The sequence below is a fragment of the Sebastes fasciatus genome, chromosome 12 (genome assembly GCF_043250625.1).
Source record: "Sebastes fasciatus isolate fSebFas1 chromosome 12, fSebFas1.pri, whole genome shotgun sequence".
Lineage (NCBI taxonomy): Eukaryota > Metazoa > Chordata > Actinopteri > Perciformes > Sebastidae > Sebastes > Sebastes fasciatus.
This window is the reverse complement of record NC_133806.1, coordinates 5,435,529-5,455,065: the sequence shown is the minus strand read 5'-3', so window position 1 is coordinate 5,455,065 and position 19,537 is coordinate 5,435,529. Positions and strand designations below refer to the sequence as shown.

The 19,537-nt window shown below is 41.1% G+C and overlaps 2 protein-coding genes across 3 annotated transcripts in view; one reads left to right on the top strand and one right to left on the bottom strand.

Moving 5' to 3' along the window:
• gabbr1a (gamma-aminobutyric acid (GABA) B receptor, 1a) overlaps positions 1-15,159 on the top strand; it is an 85,089-nt gene extending 69,930 nt beyond the window's left edge. For both annotated transcript variants that reach the window (XM_074652794.1, XM_074652793.1), the window contains 6 exons: positions 744-854; positions 4,266-4,359; positions 6,497-6,624; positions 8,632-8,760; positions 10,369-10,512; positions 13,011-15,159. In XM_074652794.1, coding sequence (XP_074508895.1) covers positions 744-854; positions 4,266-4,359; positions 6,497-6,624; positions 8,632-8,760; positions 10,369-10,512; positions 13,011-13,295 — 891 coding nt within the window. In that variant the 3' untranslated portion in view covers positions 13,296-15,159. The remainder of the gene's footprint in view (positions 1-743; positions 855-4,265; positions 4,360-6,496; positions 6,625-8,631; positions 8,761-10,368; positions 10,513-13,010) is intronic.
• A 2,053-nt stretch (positions 15,160-17,212) lies between these two features.
• tnfb (tumor necrosis factor b (TNF superfamily, member 2)) lies at positions 17,213-18,738 on the bottom strand. The gene is made up of 4 exons (XM_074652796.1): positions 18,414-18,738; positions 18,259-18,313; positions 18,081-18,140; positions 17,213-17,822 (listed from the first exon to the last, which is right to left on the bottom strand). The coding sequence occupies exons 1-4, from the start codon at positions 18,600-18,602 to the stop codon at positions 17,359-17,361; spliced, it is 768 nt and encodes a 255-aa protein (XP_074508897.1). The 5' UTR covers positions 18,603-18,738; the 3' UTR covers positions 17,213-17,358.
• Positions 18,739-19,537: the final 799 nt, after the last annotated feature.

Here is a 19,537-nt window from a genome sequence, read left to right as displayed (position 1 = left end):
CAAAGCACAACGAATCGGGTTGACTTTCAACTCTCTTCATGTCCACAGAAGGGCAATTTGCCAGAGAGCTCTGCGTGAGTATTTAAAGAAACTTTCACAAATTGAGTTGAGAATGAGCTCTTCTCAAATCATTTTTTCATGCAACTCAAGTGAAGAAAGCGCCCGGCACTGTGTAATGTGTTTTCTTCTTTATTTTATTTCTCAGTTTTTTTAGTCATTGCACGCTTGGATGACCGTTACTATGTCGGAGGTTCTGGGAGTAAACCGGCGTGGAAAGAAATAAGGAGGGAGCACTGTAGGAGAGCTCATTTTGGTGGCTTGTTTTCGGTTACGGCTGTATTGCTTCCATTATAGGTTAAGTTAAGAATAATAGAGTTGATATCAGCTATCCACGGGAACTGTCCACACAAAAGCATCTCAGTGTGTATAAATGACGATTTCAGGTGGCAGTCATAAATAGAGCTACTGCCGCTCTCCGTATGTCGCCTGCACACACCCACACCCACACACACAGACACACAAACTCATGCTGCTCCTAAAATATACTTGGACAAAGACACATGTACACACTCAGAGACACACATTCAGAAAGACAATTCGCGCCCAGTCATCCAGAAATCACAAGGACGCCTGTCGTATTATTTGTCCTGGTTGTTTGTCTTTGTTTGTGGACTGGCTGGTGATGCCCTTGGATAGTGATGACTGTCGTGCGTGTTTGTGTTTGTGTGTCTTTGCTCACACAGCAACACTTGGAGCCATGGAAACTCTACGCAACAGTTGGAGTGCTGCTGGCTATCGACTTCCTGTCGCTCATGATCTGGCAGATTGTGGATCCTCTGCACATTACGGTGGAGGTAGAGTACGAAAGACAAATGAGATAATTTGTGTGTCATCGCCCCGTTTTGCACGGATCGCGCAGGCCGCTGTCGTGAGTCAATAACGCCGTAATGAGGCGCCGCGCCTCATTTGTAGAAATGTCCTTTCATTTTGATTCATCTTATACTAAGAGCACAACGAGGATAAATGTCACAAAGCCCAGCACAAACAGCAGCACCATAACAGACATTTATGACCTGAATAATTAAATGTATTTGTGTTCATTAGATAGTGTAAGAACTGTTAAAGGTACACTGTGGCATTTACTGTAAACAAAAATCTGCATTCATCAAGCAGCCAAACAAACATGGTCAATGAACATTCACCGCCTCATTATACATTTATCTTTCAAAGGTCTCGTGAAATTGTATAACTTCATTAAATCTGCTTTAATCAGTATTTTTGACACTGAATCACTCGCTCATTTTCGGCACTCAAAGTGCAAAAAAACAATTATCAACCAGCTCTGTGATGTATTTTAGTCTCTTTTAGCTCATTGTTTTGGTTTTACAGCATATTTACTGTATGGTTCAGTCAGAGCTGCTCTCATCAGCCTTCATATGCATGTGTCATATGTTGTATCCAAAAAAAGATAAAAATTAAAAAAGACAGTTGAACATTTAGCAGATAAAAACCAAGATTTATTCCTTAAGAGCTGGTGGAGACCAAAACAGAGCTGAATTGGGACTCCATTCCTCAAGTGGCCAGTAACAAAACCCCAAATACATGCAAGTGCAATCAGCTTCTGATGTAAAAGGAGGATCTTTTGCTACTATCTGTTTATTTTGATGTTTTCTGCCTTCTAATGGCCAAAATTCAATAAATGCAGCATTAATATGACTAGTGCAAGTTCAAAACCTTTTGAGTAGCCTTCTTCTTCTACCACTGCCGATATCAACATTCCCAGCTAGAGAAAGAAAGGGGTGAAAAGTAATTTCCAAATAGGCGTATTAGTCGCTTGCTTTGACATAACCACTGTGGTCATAAAGTAGAGCATGAATTTAATTAGTGGAGGTATTTTGCTGGCGGTAAAGTTATAAATTAGAATGGCAGAGTGGCACTGTTCCAGTTGGCTATCCGCTCGTACTTGTTGACTCCAGGGTAGTGGAAATAAAAGTTTGGTTGTAACTTTATATGTCCAGGATCCAGCAGTGAACTGCATGAGCTGCATCTGCCCACTGCAGACGAAATGCTTGATTCAGTCTGTATAGTCCTGAAGCCCCATACCCGCTGCTGCACAGAGCGCTGTGTATTTGTTTATTCTAAGTTTATTAGTATTGAACATGTCCAAATTGCACCAAATTTGACACTGCACTCGATGGGATCCCCAGCATTAGACCCGCCGAGTGTGAAGTAGATCAGATGAACTATTCTCAAGATATGCAAAGGACACACAGACAGACAGACAGAGATTCCTTGCTTTATAGCTAGATGTAATTTCTGTTCAAATGAGATGTTGGAGTGGGACATAACGCAATGTAGGGCCACATTTTGACATATTATCACCTTTAAGTTGATACAATAAACTTGTTAGCAAGCAGTTGCCTATTTACTCATCCAGCAGACACAGAGCAAAATTAGCATTGGTTTGGAGTCATGTTTGTGTCCACCTGATGAATGTAAGTCCAATATTCTCTCACTTTTTAGTTCTGTTTCGGTCACTTTTTTAAAATTGCTTTTTGCTGATTTTATTTATGTTTTATGACATTTTAGTTCCTTTTTCTTTTCGTTGTGTTTTAAATGTGTTCTGTTTTTATTGTAAAATACTTTGTTTTGAAAGATGCTATTCACCAACTCCTGAGGGAAATATTTGGCTCTTTAGCTGCTAAATGCTCCACTACATTTAACAGTATGTCACCGCCATGATATGCATTACTGCACAGAGGTGATGTCTCATGTCAACAGCCCCTCATTATATGCATTTGTGTCCTCATGCGTAAGCTGGTAAAACGCTAGATACAAACAATGCACTAATAGTCAAAAACTCCACAGGGTGCCTTTAATATGTGGAAACATTTTACAACAAAAGATGAAACCTCATCATTCTATTACTTTGCATTTATTGGCAGACACTTCTGTGACTTACTATGCATCAGACCGGCAATACGTCATCCAGAGTAGGTTCTCGTCACCGTGTTCCTTTTAGGGGGAAAACAATCCTATGAACTACGTAGACGGCAACAGTGTAAACAGAAGAAGTAGGCGAGATTGGAGCAAATATGATTAAAAAATGTATTTTATATACTGCCTACTGCCACTTTAATAACGTTGTGCTGAAGTGTTGCTGCGTAGTTGGTTGCACCAACAACAAATCTGTTGTGTCATCGCCGAGGCTGTGCTCCTTTGTGGAGGAAAGAAACTCGCTGTCACATGAGAGAAAATAGGAAATTATGAAAAGCTGTCGTGTAGCGGGCTAACCGAGGCTTTCACACTGACATTTGATGCACATACGATACGTGAATATTCACGGTCTGTGTGGTAAATCGCTAAATGATGCTGGTCTGAATCGGGCATAACAAGAGATAAATGCATATGTACCTGTCAATATTACAATCCAAACACGTCACATTGCATTGATATCTGTAGGATTTTCTGTTATCCCCCAAAAAGGGGTGCGGCCTTGACGTTTGTGAAGTGCCCGTACAGTATGTGCCGGTCTGATGTATGAGTGTGTTTCCGTGTGAACGAGTATCCTGGTTACCTTGATAAGTACTTATTGAGAAACCTGGATGCTAGCTGGATAGAAACCGGGATACTGTGGCATGTAACAACCCTTATCCAAGTATCTGATGATTCTCTGCTATGTACCAGTGATCAGATGGAGAAGCTACATCAAGCACAGCCAGAAACCACAAACTCACTTCATTCTGTTTCAATCAGTACAGACATGAGTGGCTGTGATGTTCAGGAATCAAGACACAGAAACCTGCTACACCGTTTAAGCTTTAAACAGCATATCCCGAATGTGATCAAAACCTGGATAAGACACAAAGCCGGGACACTAATGTGCATGTAGTCTGCACTCATTAAGTGCATTGAACCTCTGTAGGAACGAGAGTAGACTGTAGATGTCATCATCAGCTCTAATCTGCGCAGCGCTGACTTTATGTGGTCAGACCTTATATTCGAATAGCTTTATATTTCATATTTATTGGATATCTGAGACTCATTTTAATTCACTCATCTATATCTGACATACAGGGAGGACCGAGGGGATCAAACCGTGCAGTCACCGGGGCTTGTGCTTACTGTGCATTTTCTGCCTCCTTCTCCAGAGTGCTGCTGTCTCATCGTTTCTTATTATCTCCCCCCGACTCTCTTTCTCTCTCTCTCTTCCCCTCTATCTCTTTATCCTTCCATTGCTCTTCCTCTGTCTGCCATGCGAGTAGAAGTTCACTAAGGAGGCCCCTAAAGAAGATTTGGATGTCCTGATTCAGCCCTTGCTGGAGCACTGCAGCTCAGAGAAGATGAACACGTGGCTCGGTATCCGACCTCTTTTTTTTCCCCCTTTTTACCCTCTCATATCTCAATCTGTCTCTTTATCACTCTTTGCCCTGCTGCGGTTTTGAATAATCTCTGTCACACACACATATGCAGTCACATATGCATACACACACACACGTCACTACCATTCACTCTGAATTAAACAGGCCTCATATCACAGCCTCCTCCTTCGGCCCCCGCCGCCCCCCATCCCGTATGTTTGATTCCTCTTTTCTCCCTCTTTGCTTCTCTTTTTGTCGGCCCACGCAGGCCCTCTCTCTCCCTGTCTGTCTGTCTTTCTTAGTGTGGCAGCTCTTATGAAAGTATAATGGTGCTGAAATTCAAATAATATGGGTCACAAACTGGGCCATTGCCCCATAGCAGTTCCTTTCTCAGAGAAGAAAAGCTGGTGCTTTAATATCAGGCGGTATAAAGAGACAATGGGCAGTCTGAAGTGTCGAACTTACTCAGTCACATATCCTCTTTTCTTCCCTGCTTCTCTCTCTTTTACTGTTATGTTCCCTTTTCTCTGTCAGTCTAACTGTCTGTCTGCATATTTTTGCACTTTGGTTTCTATCGCATCTACATTTTTGGTTTTCTTCTTCTGCACAACTCGGTCATATTCACTTACTCACTCAATGGCCACATTGAGCTGTTCACAATGTTACCTACACTAGAAGTAAAGGCCTTTCTAGTAGGGATCGACCGATTATCGGCACCGATATTCAGCATTTTGCCGATTATCGGTATTGTTTTTTGTTTTTAACCGATAACTGATAAAATAAATTAATTTGAAAATGCGCCGCCTTGGCTCTGATGCAGCCTCCTCTCTCTGTCAGCGCTCTCCACTCAGTCTCCACTGTGCAGTCTGGCTCAGTGTCCCGCTCACAGCACTATCTGATTGGTTAACCGTCATCAGCAATAGCCAATGAACACTGAAGGCTGCTGCTCCACAGACGTACAGAGAAAAACACAGACTCAGTCCCGGTGAGCGAGCGGTGCTGCTTTTTCTCGGTACGACGGAAGATATTGTCGAGTTTGCAATCCTCTATGCTGAAGTTGCAAAACCACCAAAATCTTATGATCTATTTATGCCCAGTTTCCCAGTTACACCGCTGAAAATGTCCGAATAATGCACTTTACTATAACGAGATAATAGTGTTGGTTATATCTCTGAGTAATGTTGGTGAATGCGCAACTGAAACTTATTTTAGCTGCTGATTTGATAACGTAACATTACTCGCCCGTATGAGTTGGTGTTTTTACATGTACGTTTACATATGCAACGTCAGATAATATTAAGCGTCGTAGAGCTTGAATGCGATAGCGAACATCATTAAGTTAATTTGTTGATCCATAATTTAGCCAGCTGACTAGCAAAACAATTGATCGGTTATAACGTTATTTCTTATACGTCCCTTACCAAGGCTGGTCCTCTCAGTCTCAACCAGGAGGCTGTCCTAAAGCAGCTCTGGTTCAAAAGTTCTCTTTTAATTAAACATATGCTTTAAGGCATTTCCTCAAAGTTTTGTGTACCATTTTTGACACCAAGATTTTCATTTTCACTGCAAATGTTTATCGGTTCAAAATATCGGTTATCGGTCTCCTTTATTACTAATAATCGGTATCGTATCGGTCCTGAAAAAAACATATCGGTCGATCCCTACTTTCTAGCCATCTTCCTTTTTCTGTTCTTTGATGTCTCAGTACGTCAATAAGACTGCATCTATCTCCGCATCCTGCAATGTGCACAACATATTCTTTGTTGCTTCAAAGACAAGACAGAATATTAAAATGTAAAATAGTAAATTGTGTAAATAATCATCAGAGGCCCCCACAGTACGATATTATCACGATACTTAAGTCACCATACGATCTTATTGCGATTTTAAACATTTTGCGATATGTGTCTGTCAGTGTTTACCTACAGTATGTGGAGACCAATGGGCCAAATGTATACACTGAAGTATAGAATAACATCACAACCAAACGTACACTTATTTATTTTTAATGGCCTTCATTTGTTTCCATACAATAATGTATAGGCTCTGCATTCCTTCAGTTGTTGCCTCAGTTGCATTACACATATCATATTACATCATTTCTATGTTCTCTCACTGTTTTCCTCTTCCTATAGGTGTGGTTTATGGCTACAAGGGTCTACTGCTGCTGCTGGGAATATTTCTGGCTTATGAGACCAAGTCGGTTTCCACAGAAAAGATCAATGACCATCGGGCCGTGGGGATGGCTATTTACAACGTCGCTGTGAGTCCAAAAAAGAAATGACACCATCACGCATAAACTCCTGTTTCTGGGTGCTGCTGTCTGCTAAAAGCAGTCTGCAGCACACGGAATAACTTTTAAAGTGGCTATAAATACGATTTTTATTACCCCATTGCACAAAATGGGCGTAGTATATCTGTGGGGGGTTAATCAATGCTTGATTACTTTGCCCGGCGCTCAGCTTTTTGGCTTCCAGAAGCCACTTTCCTGCTCGTTTTAGAAGCAAAACAGGCAACTGACCGCCAGTGTGTCAAGACATTTCAGCTGCAGGAGCTTAAAAGCTTCATTCTCAAGGGTCTACTCTCTGCAGCTCCTGCTGGTTGTTTATACAAGTTAATGGAGTCCATAGATAACTTAATGCTCCCTTAATGCTTGTAGTGTATTTTTATTATTTGAGTAGATAAGATGACTAAACGTGACTGAACATCACATTGGAATACTTCCAATGCAGCTACAATTGAGTGCAAAAGAAAAAAGTTTTTTTTAGGTTTGCTGTCAGAATCAAGTTATCTAGTTTAGCCATTTTTGCATCGATCTTCAAAAATCATACAAGAAGTCCACTGTGGGCACAACAGAATGTATAATTCCTTTCAAAACAACCTCTGGGATGTGCTGAACATTACGGATTGAGTATAAAATACAGAAAAGTACAGGTGTTTGGTTGGAGCAACACGAGCACAGAAACAGGCTTATACGTCTTGAGATTTGATTCACTAAAATGCAGATCCCTGGACGCGGTCCTGTCCAAATCATAATACTGCCAGCACACGCTGCTGTCTTGTATGAATCACACAATCTGATGCTTATGGAGCCTGTGGTGATACAAACAGTCGTATCTCGGGTCTCCTTTATAAAGACGAGAACTAGTTCTCAACGGGACTTGCTGGTGAAATAAATGTTAAATAAAGTAGGAAAGTGTGTATTACGAACTTTTATTGTGCTGCAATCTCATGCAACTCAAGCATACTTTATCCTGGGTATCTATGTGGGAAGATATTTGTGTGCAGTGCGTCATCTTTGTGTTTGGATGGCAGAGATCGCATCCACACAGTGCTTTGTGTGGAGCTGTTACCTTTGCCGCACGGTGGGAATAGGTTTCAAATTGTACCCATTTAGCCACTAAAGTACAGTGGTAAACGCAGCCGTCAGTCATAAACATTTTTCAGCTCTTGTTAATAGCGAGTGAATCATCTTAAACGGAGGCACCTGGGATGCACTTTACACTGAAATAGCTGCCATTATGTTCGCTTTAGCCACTTTAGACAAATACTCGCTGGCATTTCCTGACACTCTTGACACAGGCTAACTTTGTAATTGATGTAAAATGTCTGGGGGGGAAGTGGTTTCTGTCACTTTAACTGCCAGAGGAGGTTTTTCTGCTTCGACCAAAAGCAGGCAAATATATATTTTGACAGAATGTCCTGCACTCGGCCCGGATTCCCATTAATAACTAAAACGGGGAACATTTATCAGCTTAGGTAATTAATAAATGGATTGATCTCGCCTCCTCCATCAAGGAGAGGAGTCGTCATTGATCTATCATTCATGGTTATTTATGAGAGCACTAAATGCAGCTTGCATGCTCATTTCATCACATGGCTCCATAATGTGAGTCCAATGTTATTATTTTATGTTCTGATATACACATTTCAGTTTTATGATGATGTCAATAGTTAATGGTGTCTGTGAGGGGTCCTCCTTCCTCTTTGCTAAGCTGTGAGCTTCAGGCCCCGATGAGATGACAATGTGGTGATTGTCGGCGCGCTGTTGCCACTTCAGTCATGACTTTTTAATGCTGTTTTCACACGGGAGCCCTCCCCGGAATGATAAACAGATGCCTAATGCTTTTATGGATGTGATTTTCCTCCCCTCTCATTCTCTCCCTCTCCATCTCTACTTTATTCTCCCCCGCCTCTTTCTTTCTCTCTGCTTTAAATCTCACTTTTTCCTCCTCCTTTATTCTCTCCGTTTCTCTCTCTCTTCCTGCAGGTGTTGTGTCTGATCACGGCTCCAGTAACCATGATCCTGTCGTCGCAGCAGGACGCCTCCTTTGCCTTTGCCGCTCTAGCAGTCGTCTTCTCTGCCTACATCACTCTGGTGGTGCTGTTCGTACCCAAGGTGCTCCGACTCGTCACTGACACCTCTAGGAAAATGCTGCACACACTGAAAAGTACACTCGTGTGGCAGTAAAACCAAAGGTCAAAACGTGCCGGCCTCTTTAGGGAGAAAGTCCAGCCTGTACTGCTCGGTGCATGAAAATGACAAACTTCTGAAACTCATTTTTGATGTTTGTGTGCAATGCAATATTGGACTGGCTGTGACATCAAATAACAAGGCTACTTAAATGATCAAATCTTTGCAATTTCACCATTACAGTAATAATCTGTGACGTTACATACTTAAAGCTGAAGTAGGCGAGATTGGAGCAAATATGATTAAAAAAAGTTATTTTTATAAAACGATCGCTATATCGCGACAGTAGTACATGAAACAGGTAACCTGAAAAAAATCATGTGCCTCTGTCTCCTCCGGTGCTCCTAACGGCATCTGTAAGATTTCACATATCGGAGGAAAACATGCAGTAAGAGCTGATCTGAGGTCTGCTGTCCGTCTGCCGTCTATGAGAGCCGGCTGTCAATCACTCGCAAACTCCGACCAAACGGTCAAACTAGGCAGCGCTGATCAAATATGAATCAATATTCTGTTACCTTAATGCCTATTTCTCTCGTCAAATGTTTTCAGAATCATCTTGTATTGCACGGTTTAGCTGTAAAATGAGAAAGTTTGTGACGCCGCCGCCACATGACCGGAGCACAGCCAATAGGAACGCTCTCTCAATAATGACCTGTGATTGGTCAACGTCTCCCGTCACGGGCTAGATTTTCTAAAGCCTGAAAACAGAGCCATGAGGAGGTGCAGAAGTCTAGTTATCTCTCAGAACACTTGAATTACAATATGCTGAAAGGTTATTATGAAATGTTTTCCCAATGATGCCAAAAATATACTGCCTACTGCCACTTTAATACAACAAGCCTTTAGATGTGCAGCTGCTTTAAACATTTGGTGTTGGGGAAAAACAGTGTTTTTTGAAGATATTTTTTGGGGGCTTTTGCCTTTATTAGATAGTGAAGGTGACAGTTATGAAAGGGGGAGAGAGAGAGAGAGAGAGAAGGGATGACAGCAAAGGGCCACAGGTTGGATTTAAACCCTGGGTCGCTGCAGTAAGGACTCAGCCTTGGTACATGGGGGGCGCCTGCTCTACCAGGTGAGCTAACACAGCGCCCCAGAGTAAGACATTTTCAATATCTGGCATGAGCTACAATGATTTGTTTGGAATAAATAGAAGGAGAACTGCACATGAGCACTGCTGCAGACTGTGCAGAGAGAGGAAAGAGTGCCACCTACTGAAATTCAAACTATATGAACAGAAAATCCAATGGGGGAAAACAAAAACATCTCAATATCGTCACCACTGTTTGACTGTCTGGCTGCTTCTGGGAGTGCAGTGCAGAAACAGCTCGACAGTGAGCGCAAAGCACCAAAGATGTAATGAAATAAGAAACAATTTGAAAATTCCTTCAGACAAATGTGAGAGATTTGGCTAAAAAAAGGGCTGCAAATATCTAAAAATGTGTTCTCATAAAGATGCATTATTCATTCAGCAAACAGTGCTCTCAGGCCTGCTCTCTTGTTCTTTATTGACTTCCTGTTCCTGTGGCGGTCCAGATGCGGCGTCTCATCACCCGCGGCGAGTGGCAGTCGGAGCAGCAGGACACTCTGAAGACCGGTTCGTCCACCAACAACAACGACGAGGAGAAATCCCGGCAGCTGGAGAGAGAGAACAGGGAGCTGCAAAAGATCATCCAGGAGGTGGAGACGTTATATACCTTATACATTATACACACACACTATTATTATTATAGTTTGAATTATTAATAATAATAATAATACACATTAGTAGCATAGTTTGAATTATTATTATTAATATTCATAACAATAATAATAAACATCTAAATGACACATCATTCACATAATTAGTACACACAATTCATTGTATAATACACATATTTGGGGACATATAGGTTACACAAGTCATGTATTCATGTGCATTTATTATAGACATAAGGTGTATAGTATTGTGCAGAATTGATTGTACCTACTTTGCAACAGAATGCTACATGAGAAAACAGAGAATAATAATAACACACAATCGTACAAATAGAGACATGAGTTTATGTTATCATGCAGCCTTTGTTATTATTGATTTATTTATTGCTTTTTGTAGGTTTTCTTTGATAATGTAACCTTGTTTCTATGGTTTGCTTTCACACTGACAGAACAGTTTATTCAATGTTATTATAGAAGTGTTGCTCCTTAAATTGACTAAAAAAAACAAACTGTAAAAGGTTTTGAATTTTTTCAGGCTGATAAGGTTCCAATCGTGTTTGGAAAATGTATTTTCACGATTATTCGACTAATCGCTTTGTCTATAAAATGTCACAAAATTGTGGGGAAATGTTCATCATAGTTTCCCAAAGCCTTCGGACTGTCCAACCAACAGTCCCAAACCCAGTGGTGGAATATAACTAAGCACATTTACTCAAGTTCTGCACTTATGTAAACATTTTAGGTACTTACTTGAGTCTTTTCTTTTCATACCATTCTCTACTTCTACTCCGCTACATCTCAGAGGAAATATTGTACTTTTTATTTCACTATATTTATCTGGCAGCTTTAGTTACTTTACAAAATCACAGATTTTTTTTGCATACCAAATACATTATTTCTCACTATTTGCCAAATCTTTACAAACCAAACAATCAATCGATTAGTGGAGCAAATAATCAGCAGATTAATCCATAATGAAAATAATCACCAGTTAATGGTTCAAAATGAGCTCCAGCTCTACCAACCACAAAAGTAAAATCCTGCTTGTACATAAATCCATGAGTAATAATAATCTTATGATATAATATATAATAGTACAACAGTCACAGGGGACATGTCTCTGCATTGAGTACTTTTAATTTTAATACTTTAAGTACATTTTCCTGATTATACTTACATACTTTTTCTTAAGTAACATGTTCAATGCAGGACTTTTACTCATAACAGAGTATTTTTACAGTGTTGTACTAGTATTTTTACTTCAGTAAAGGATCTGAATACTTCCTCTACCACTACCAAAACCTAAATATATTTAATGTATTAATTAGGGCTGTCAAAGTTAACGCAATAATTACACAATAACGCAAATTTGTTTTAACGCCACTAATTTCTTGAACATATGAATGCATTCTTTTGGAGGTTGTAGCGGTCTCGGTTTTGAAGCTAGAGTGAAGATACCAAGATAGAAAACCTGGGGAATCCATTGGTACCCACCACGTCATACTAGCTTGTCATGAAAGAGGTTAAATAACGCTCCAAACTTGCACTAAATTTTGGCGAGGAAAAACTGTCATGGCCATTTTCAAAGGGGTCCCTTGACCTCTGACCTGATCAGCACACTGACACACTGACAGCTGTTGTTGCCTGTTGGGCTGCAGTTTGCCATGTTATGATTTGAGCATATTTTTTATGCTAAATGCAGTACCTGTGAGGGTTTCTGGACAATATCTGTCATTGTTTTGTGTTGTTAATTGATTTCCAATAATAAATATATACATACATTTGCATAAGCAAACATATTTGCCCACTCCCATGTTGATAAGAGTATTACATACTGGACAGATCTCCCTTTAAGGTACATGTTGAACAGATAAAAAATGTGCGATTAATCACAATTAATCATGGACAATCATGCGATTAATCACGATTAAATATTTTAATCGATTGACAGCCCTAGTATTATCATATTTAGGAAGCTGTAACAAGCATAAAGTTTTGGTAGAAAAGACCAATTAATTGCAATCAGTTAAATGCTATCCATCCATCCATCTGCAACCGCTTATCCCGTTAGGGGTCGCGGGGGGGGGCTGGAGCCGATCCCAGCCGACATTGGGCGAAGGCAGGGTACACCCTGGACAGGTCGCCAGTCCATCGCAGGGCTGACACATAGAGACATACAACCATTCACGCTCACATTCACACCTACGGGCAATTTTAGAGTCCACAATTAACCTAACCTGCATGTCTTTGGACTGTGGGAGGAAACCGGAGTACCCGGAGAAAACCCACGCTAACACGGGGAGAACATGCAAACTCCACACAGAAGCCGGATTCGAACCTGCAACCCTCTAGCTGTGAGGCGCCAGTGCTAACCACTGCACCACCGTGCAGCCTAGTTAAATGCTAATAAATGCTAAATATTTAAAGTAAAGTGTTACACCTCTACAACAATCTCTCTCTCCTCTTTGCTGTGTCATTAGAAAGAAGAGAGGGTATCGGCGCTCCGCAACCAGCTGGCTGAGCGACAGGCTCTACGCAACCGCCGCCGCCCCTCCTCAGGCCAGAACCAGAACCACAACGCCCCGCCGCCATCCTCCCAGCCGGATCCTAAGTCTCTGCTTCCCCCGCCCGGCTACCCCAACCCCACCACGGACAATCACTCCCTCCCGCCGTCCTTCTCCAACTCCTCCAACCTCTACCCGGCTGACAGCAAGATGAGCCGCAACCACTGTCACAACAGCCAGATCCCACTGCTGTATAAATAGGCGAGGCACTGGGAGAGGGTTGTGGGGGGGTAGACAGTGGCACAATGCACACACACATGGGACACAAAACACAATGAGACACTGTGACTTTCACTTGTTTCGGCCATGAGCACAGCGGTGTAGTGACACTGTTTTTAAAATACGGGCGTGGAAGCACAAAAGACGACACGGGAGTGCTTTACACTGAGCAGCTTCGGGGAGAGTCACGCAGCTAACACCCGTCCTCACAGTTTTGATGTTCAACCCAGCAACGAGGCACATGTGACTGGTCAGACTGGACAGCACACACAGGTCTTTTCAAATGTCAAGTGAACAGAAAGATCTCTCAATCATTCTTCTCCTTCATTCGTTATCTCGTTCTGTTGTGGAGAGACACCGCGTCGAGGATCTTAAAAGGAAACGTTTGTGTTTGTGTCTTTGCTATATTGTCTCCACCTTTCGTCTCTTCGAGTTTGTTGACTAGGCAAGCACATACAGTAGTGATTTATATTGTTCTGTAATATCTGATCTGTTTTGTCATGGAGGTGTTGTTGAATTATTTGTTTACTTTTCAGGAGAGACGTGAAAACTGAAATTTACAAAGGGACAAAAGCAATGTACAGTTTGTTTTCTCTCCAATGTTTCCCCTGAACAGCGGCCGAGCTGGACTGGTTTCACTGAAAAGTGATAATGTGCATTATTAAATAGCCATAATTTTGAAGGGGCTTGGCATGTATGGATGTCTGTTGTCAGGACCGTGTATTCAAGTACAACGCCGCATCTTAAAAATCCTCCTTCAGTCCTTTTGCTGAATATTAGACCCATTTTAAAGGAGAAAATGATCCAATCTTGCTCATCTACTGTATAGATACAATTTTGATAGTTTTGCCATTTGAAATAATGTGTTTTTTGAGATTTGTGTTGTATCTATTCAGCAGTGTAGTACAGTCGTAGCCATCAAATAAACCCCTCATCCTGTATTGTGTATTTTGAAGATATCGCCGGCTACTGCTGCAGCCACATTCACTGCAGCTGATTCTCTCATTTTGTAGAGAAAAACTCTCAACTTCCAACTCGCCAGAAGAATAGTTTGTACTTTCTGCCTCCTGGAAATGAAAGCCAATTTATATTTCTACAGCAGCAGTGCGGTGAGATGTGGGGCTTCTACGATGGCTATTTCTGTGGATATTCAGAAGAAAGCACAGTTTTTATACATGTGAATCTGTTACTCGTCATTCTTGTGAGCCTTTTTTATTTTAAAATGATGTTTTTTCTTATCTTTTCCCATAACAGACAATCTGGATGGATGCTAATTTTTTCTTCTTTTTTTTTCTTTCCCATTTTGCCTTTGGGTAAATTGTAAATGTATCAAAGAAGGATATACATAAAGTAATGTGAGATTTATTCAGCAGTTAATCTGGATGTACTATTTCATTCACGAGCTATTTCAAGATTATATAAAAGCAATGATACCTGAACAGCTCTATCAGCAGGTTAAACAATACTTTGTCAAATATTTATAAAAAAAAAATAATAATATATATATATATATATATATATGTCAGTGTGCACTTTAAACTGAACTAAACTGGTTATTCCACTTTATGTTGCTGTCATTCTAATACATTTAGCTCAGGGTATGGAGGAGGACATCAATGAATGAAATAGGCCATATTTATTAACTGTGCAGTTCCTGGATCAGATAGTGTAACATATGAATGCAGAAATAATTTAGGAAATGTTCTATTATCTTGCACATATATGACAATATACATGGATTTGGGGATATTTGTATTCACTATATCTAAGATCTTAAATGTTAATATATTTCAGAGTATGTGTATGCAAATATATGGGTACCATAAATAAAATAATTGTTTTTTCATTGGGTATTTTTGTGTTTCAGTGATACCTTTATTTATTACAGGAATTACAGGGTTATTTTCCAAAACACTACGCTGTTGAGTGAAACTGAAACTGTAATTACAAGAAAGTTTGAAATGTTTTAGTGGAATTTTCATCAGCTTTTCTCAGCTAGATCCTACACAATTTGACGATTAACCTTGCGGTAGGCAACATGTTTTTGGCATAATTGGGAAAAGATTTCATAATAACCTTCCAGCATATTGTAATTCAAGTGTTCTGAGAGAAAACTAGACTTCTGCACCTCCTCATGGCTCTGCTTTCAGGCTTTAAAAAGTTTAGCTTGTGACGGGAGACTTTGGCCAATCACAGGTCATTTTATTGAGAGAGTGTTCCTACTTCATTCAACGGAGGCAGTTGTCAATCGATCAAACGGTCAAACTAGGAATTCATATGTTGTTACTGTAATGCCTATTTCTTTCCTCAAATGTTTTCAGAAACATCTTGTAGTGCACGGTTTAGCTGGTCACAAACTTTCTCATTTTACAGCTAAACAGTACACTACATGATGTTTCTGAAAACATTTGAGGAGAGAAATAGGCATTACAGTAACAGAATATTGATTCATATTTGATCAGCGCTGCCTAGTTTGACCGTTTGATCGGAGTTTGTGAGTGATTGACAGCTGCTCAGAGACGGCAAGGCTCCAGCTCGGATCTGATTGGTGGTTTTCCTCCGGTCTGTGAAATCTTGCAGATGCCATTAGGAGGACAAAGAGGCACATGATTTTTATTCAGATCACCTGTCTCATGTACTACTGTCAGGATATAGTGACCGTTTTATAAAGATAAGTTTTTTAATCATATTTGCTCCGATCTTCCTACTGCTGCTTTAATTTTTCAGCGTTTTATCTTTTTAAAAAAAAAAAACTTTCAGCTCCCTAAAGAGTCTCATTATCCTGTACATCATCCACTAGATGTCACCAGTTATTTATTGCTTTTCTTATACTCCCAATGACCTTTTGAGCAGTTAACTCTGTCAGGTTGAGTATATTTGTCAGTGATATTTCTCGCGGGAGTCAAAGAGCAAATAAACCCAGAAGAAGAGATCATTAAACGAAAAATGGGAAGCGGATTTCAACACAACGACCAGCTGCGGAGGCCAGCGGGAACCTCATTACTGAGACAATAAGTGGATGTTTGTGGATAAAAAGAGACTAAAGTAGACAAATGGCTTCCAAGTACATCCGATAGTTGTATAATGTGAGTTTTACATGATGTGACAAAACCAGCTGTGCTGTAGTCCCACACATATACAGTACACACTGAATGCAGTCACGTACACACACACACACACTCACACTCCCTCCCATGTCATGTCTCTTTCCAGCTGACTGAAGATGAAGTATGTGGTCATAGAGGGAAGGTGGTGTGGAGGAGGAGGGAGGTTGTGTGTGGGAGAGAGGGTGGTGGTGGTGGTGGGGGGGTGTCACTGGGGAAAACCCGTTCTGGGCTGAGGCTTCTGTGGGCCTCCACCTGACACAGCACACAGCAAGAGCACAGAAAAGTAGGAAATTCCCCTCATCTTGTCTGATCTAACAAAGGAAGTATTTGCTGGCTGTGGAGGAATTTCAAAGCATCCTTTGCCAGAAAACAGGCCGAGCCCGCTACAGTGTGTACTGTATGTGTACTGCCCTACCTGGCTGCTGGAACTGTTTACCTACTTTCTATTTGGCATCTCAGTTATGAAATTAATTCATCCTTTGTTGTGACACAATTTTTTTTTTTTTTGCATTTTAATTTAATTCATGTGAACATAAAGTATATAAATATAACACCTAATCCCAATGATTTAAATATAAATAAATACAAATAAATACATACATACAAGTTGTGATGAGATTTCTGTACATTATCCTTGAACTAAACTCTCCAGTGAAGAGCTTTGTCTGTATCCGATACAGCAGAGAAAGTCTAGCCATACTACAATCTCAGGTCAGCATAAATAATGTAATAAAAAAAGTGCCTTAAAATAGAAAAAAAATGTTGTAAACTGTTACAGTTTATAGGATTTTTTTTCAGGTACAAGCTTTATCTCCATTGAGATTTAAACAGTTCTACATCACCATGAAGATGAATAATAATAAAATAAAAACATAACGTAAAAAAATGGCACTTTGCAGAGCTTTGTATCATCTCTACTATCTCAGCAAGGAGTCATTTCATAGTGCAAACACACCAAAGAAAGTCCTTCCCTCGTCGGTCTCCAGCTCTGATAGCTGGTTGGTTTCCGTCCACAGTTTGTCTCCTTTGTTCAGCTGAAACACAGCGCCCAGATAAATGGCGTTGTACCAGCCCTGCCCATCTGTGTAGCTGTCCTCCTGAGCGGTGTTTTGGCACGCCGACCTCACCGCGCTCATCAGAGATGCTTTGCTGCCCAGGGAGTCTGAGTAGCGCCAGATCCTGTGGCTGAGAGGTGTGTGGCGTTTTCCCGCTCCGTCCTCGTCGTCGCCATCGCTGCAGGAGACTCTGAACGACGCCTGGCTGTAGACGAAGTAGAGGCCGGTTTGAGGGATAATGATCTGGTTGTTCTCCAGCTGGAAGCCACCCTGAGCAAATGCCTGGCCCTGACCGCTTCTCCACTCCAGCTGGTTTTGCGAAGTCTCGTCGTCTTCTTCGTAGCTACCTGGAAATACAGCAAGAGGAAACGCCGTTACAGCCTTGAAACGCTTTGGTTCGTCACCACAGGGTGTTCAATAACCAACAGGTATGTTATTTAGGGAAGATTGACTGAAGCCAGTGAATAACTTGTGTAACAACTTCCTTATAGTGCTCCCGTCTAACACACTTCTAAAAAAAGAAGTGGCAAACATCACACAAGTGGAAGAAAAGAGTCGAGATCATGAGCGCGTTGTTTGCTGAGGACCAAATCAAGGTGACTCACCTTCTAAATGGATGGCTGCCTTGGCTTTGCTGCTGATTCGCCTCAGTGTGGAGTGGGGATCTGAGGAGAGGAAGACAAATGTGAGCTTGTCTCAAATAATCCACAAAGACTCAAGTATATCTCACAAAAAAAACCTTTAGCTTTCTTTTTTTACTTGCGTAGCCGTGCATATAATCACCTGTTGTCTCAGCAGTGACCTTGTTGATCAGCGCTTCTGTTTGTCCTGATTGTGTCTGTAAGGAGAGGAAAAACATATTTAAACACTGAATTCTTTTTTACAGAAAATACAAAGTTTTAAAAGATCAGATATAGAAAGACAGAGCCACTCCTTACCATCAATTCTGGCTTTCCACTCCAGTACCAAGCACACAGTAGAACGCCTCCTAAACAAAGGGCCACAATGAGAAGGGCCATGGACACCTTCCATATCTGCCCTAAGGTGGACTTCTTTTCCACCAAAACCACTATCCTCTCCTCAAGACCCATCTCCGCATCACCTGGTGCTGTTGTGTAGGCCACCATGCTGTGCACAACCCTGATCTCTGGAGTCTTTACTGCTTGCAGTTTAGAAAAAAAAACTCTACCAACTAAACTCTTGCTGTGTCTTCAGGTGCTTCCAGTGCTCGATGGTGATACTTCTCTCTTTGTGTTGCTATTGTGTTAAGAGTGAACTTCTGCCAGAGAGCTTGTAGTATTTATGCTGTGGCAGCTGCTTCTGGAGAAGGGAAACTCCGATGATGTCACTCTGTAAGCAGAGACAGAGCAGGACGCAGCGCAGCAGCAGCAGCATCAGAGCGGCCGGGCCATGGAAGGAAGGAAAAGTCACAGAATCTTTAGTGGATTTTCACCACAGCGTGGAACCCAACGGGAGTCGTGGTTTTAGGATGGGAAAGTGGTTGTTCCCTACTTTTGGGTTTTGAAAAATTACACAGTGTTGTAACACAAACACACAGACACAGGCACGCATGCACAAACACACATGTTGTACACACACTGAGACAGACACAAAGTCATAAACACATATTGAGCTCATTACTGACTTGAGCCACCCACAGAATGTAAGCTCTGTCTGTGACTGCTGAGGCTGACACAGAAATCCACAACTCACCGACAATTAGAGGTCAGACCAGATGTTTTGAAATGCCACAAAAATGTGTGGATTGTGTAAACAATTCACCTGTTCGGCACCTATTTCGGTAACACTTGACTTTAACAGCCCCCTATTTAGCAATTATAAGCACTATATAAACATTTAATAGACGATGTAGTTGTAAGCAGATATGAGGACGTTTATTAATGTACAGTATTTGTCAACAGCTATAACTTCTCCTATGAAGACATGTTATATTACAACTGTGTTGTACTAGATTCAGTATTCTTCATAGACCTGACTCTTATGGGAGCCCACATGAGATGTTATAGCTTTTAATAAATACATTAATAAAGACATGTGTATG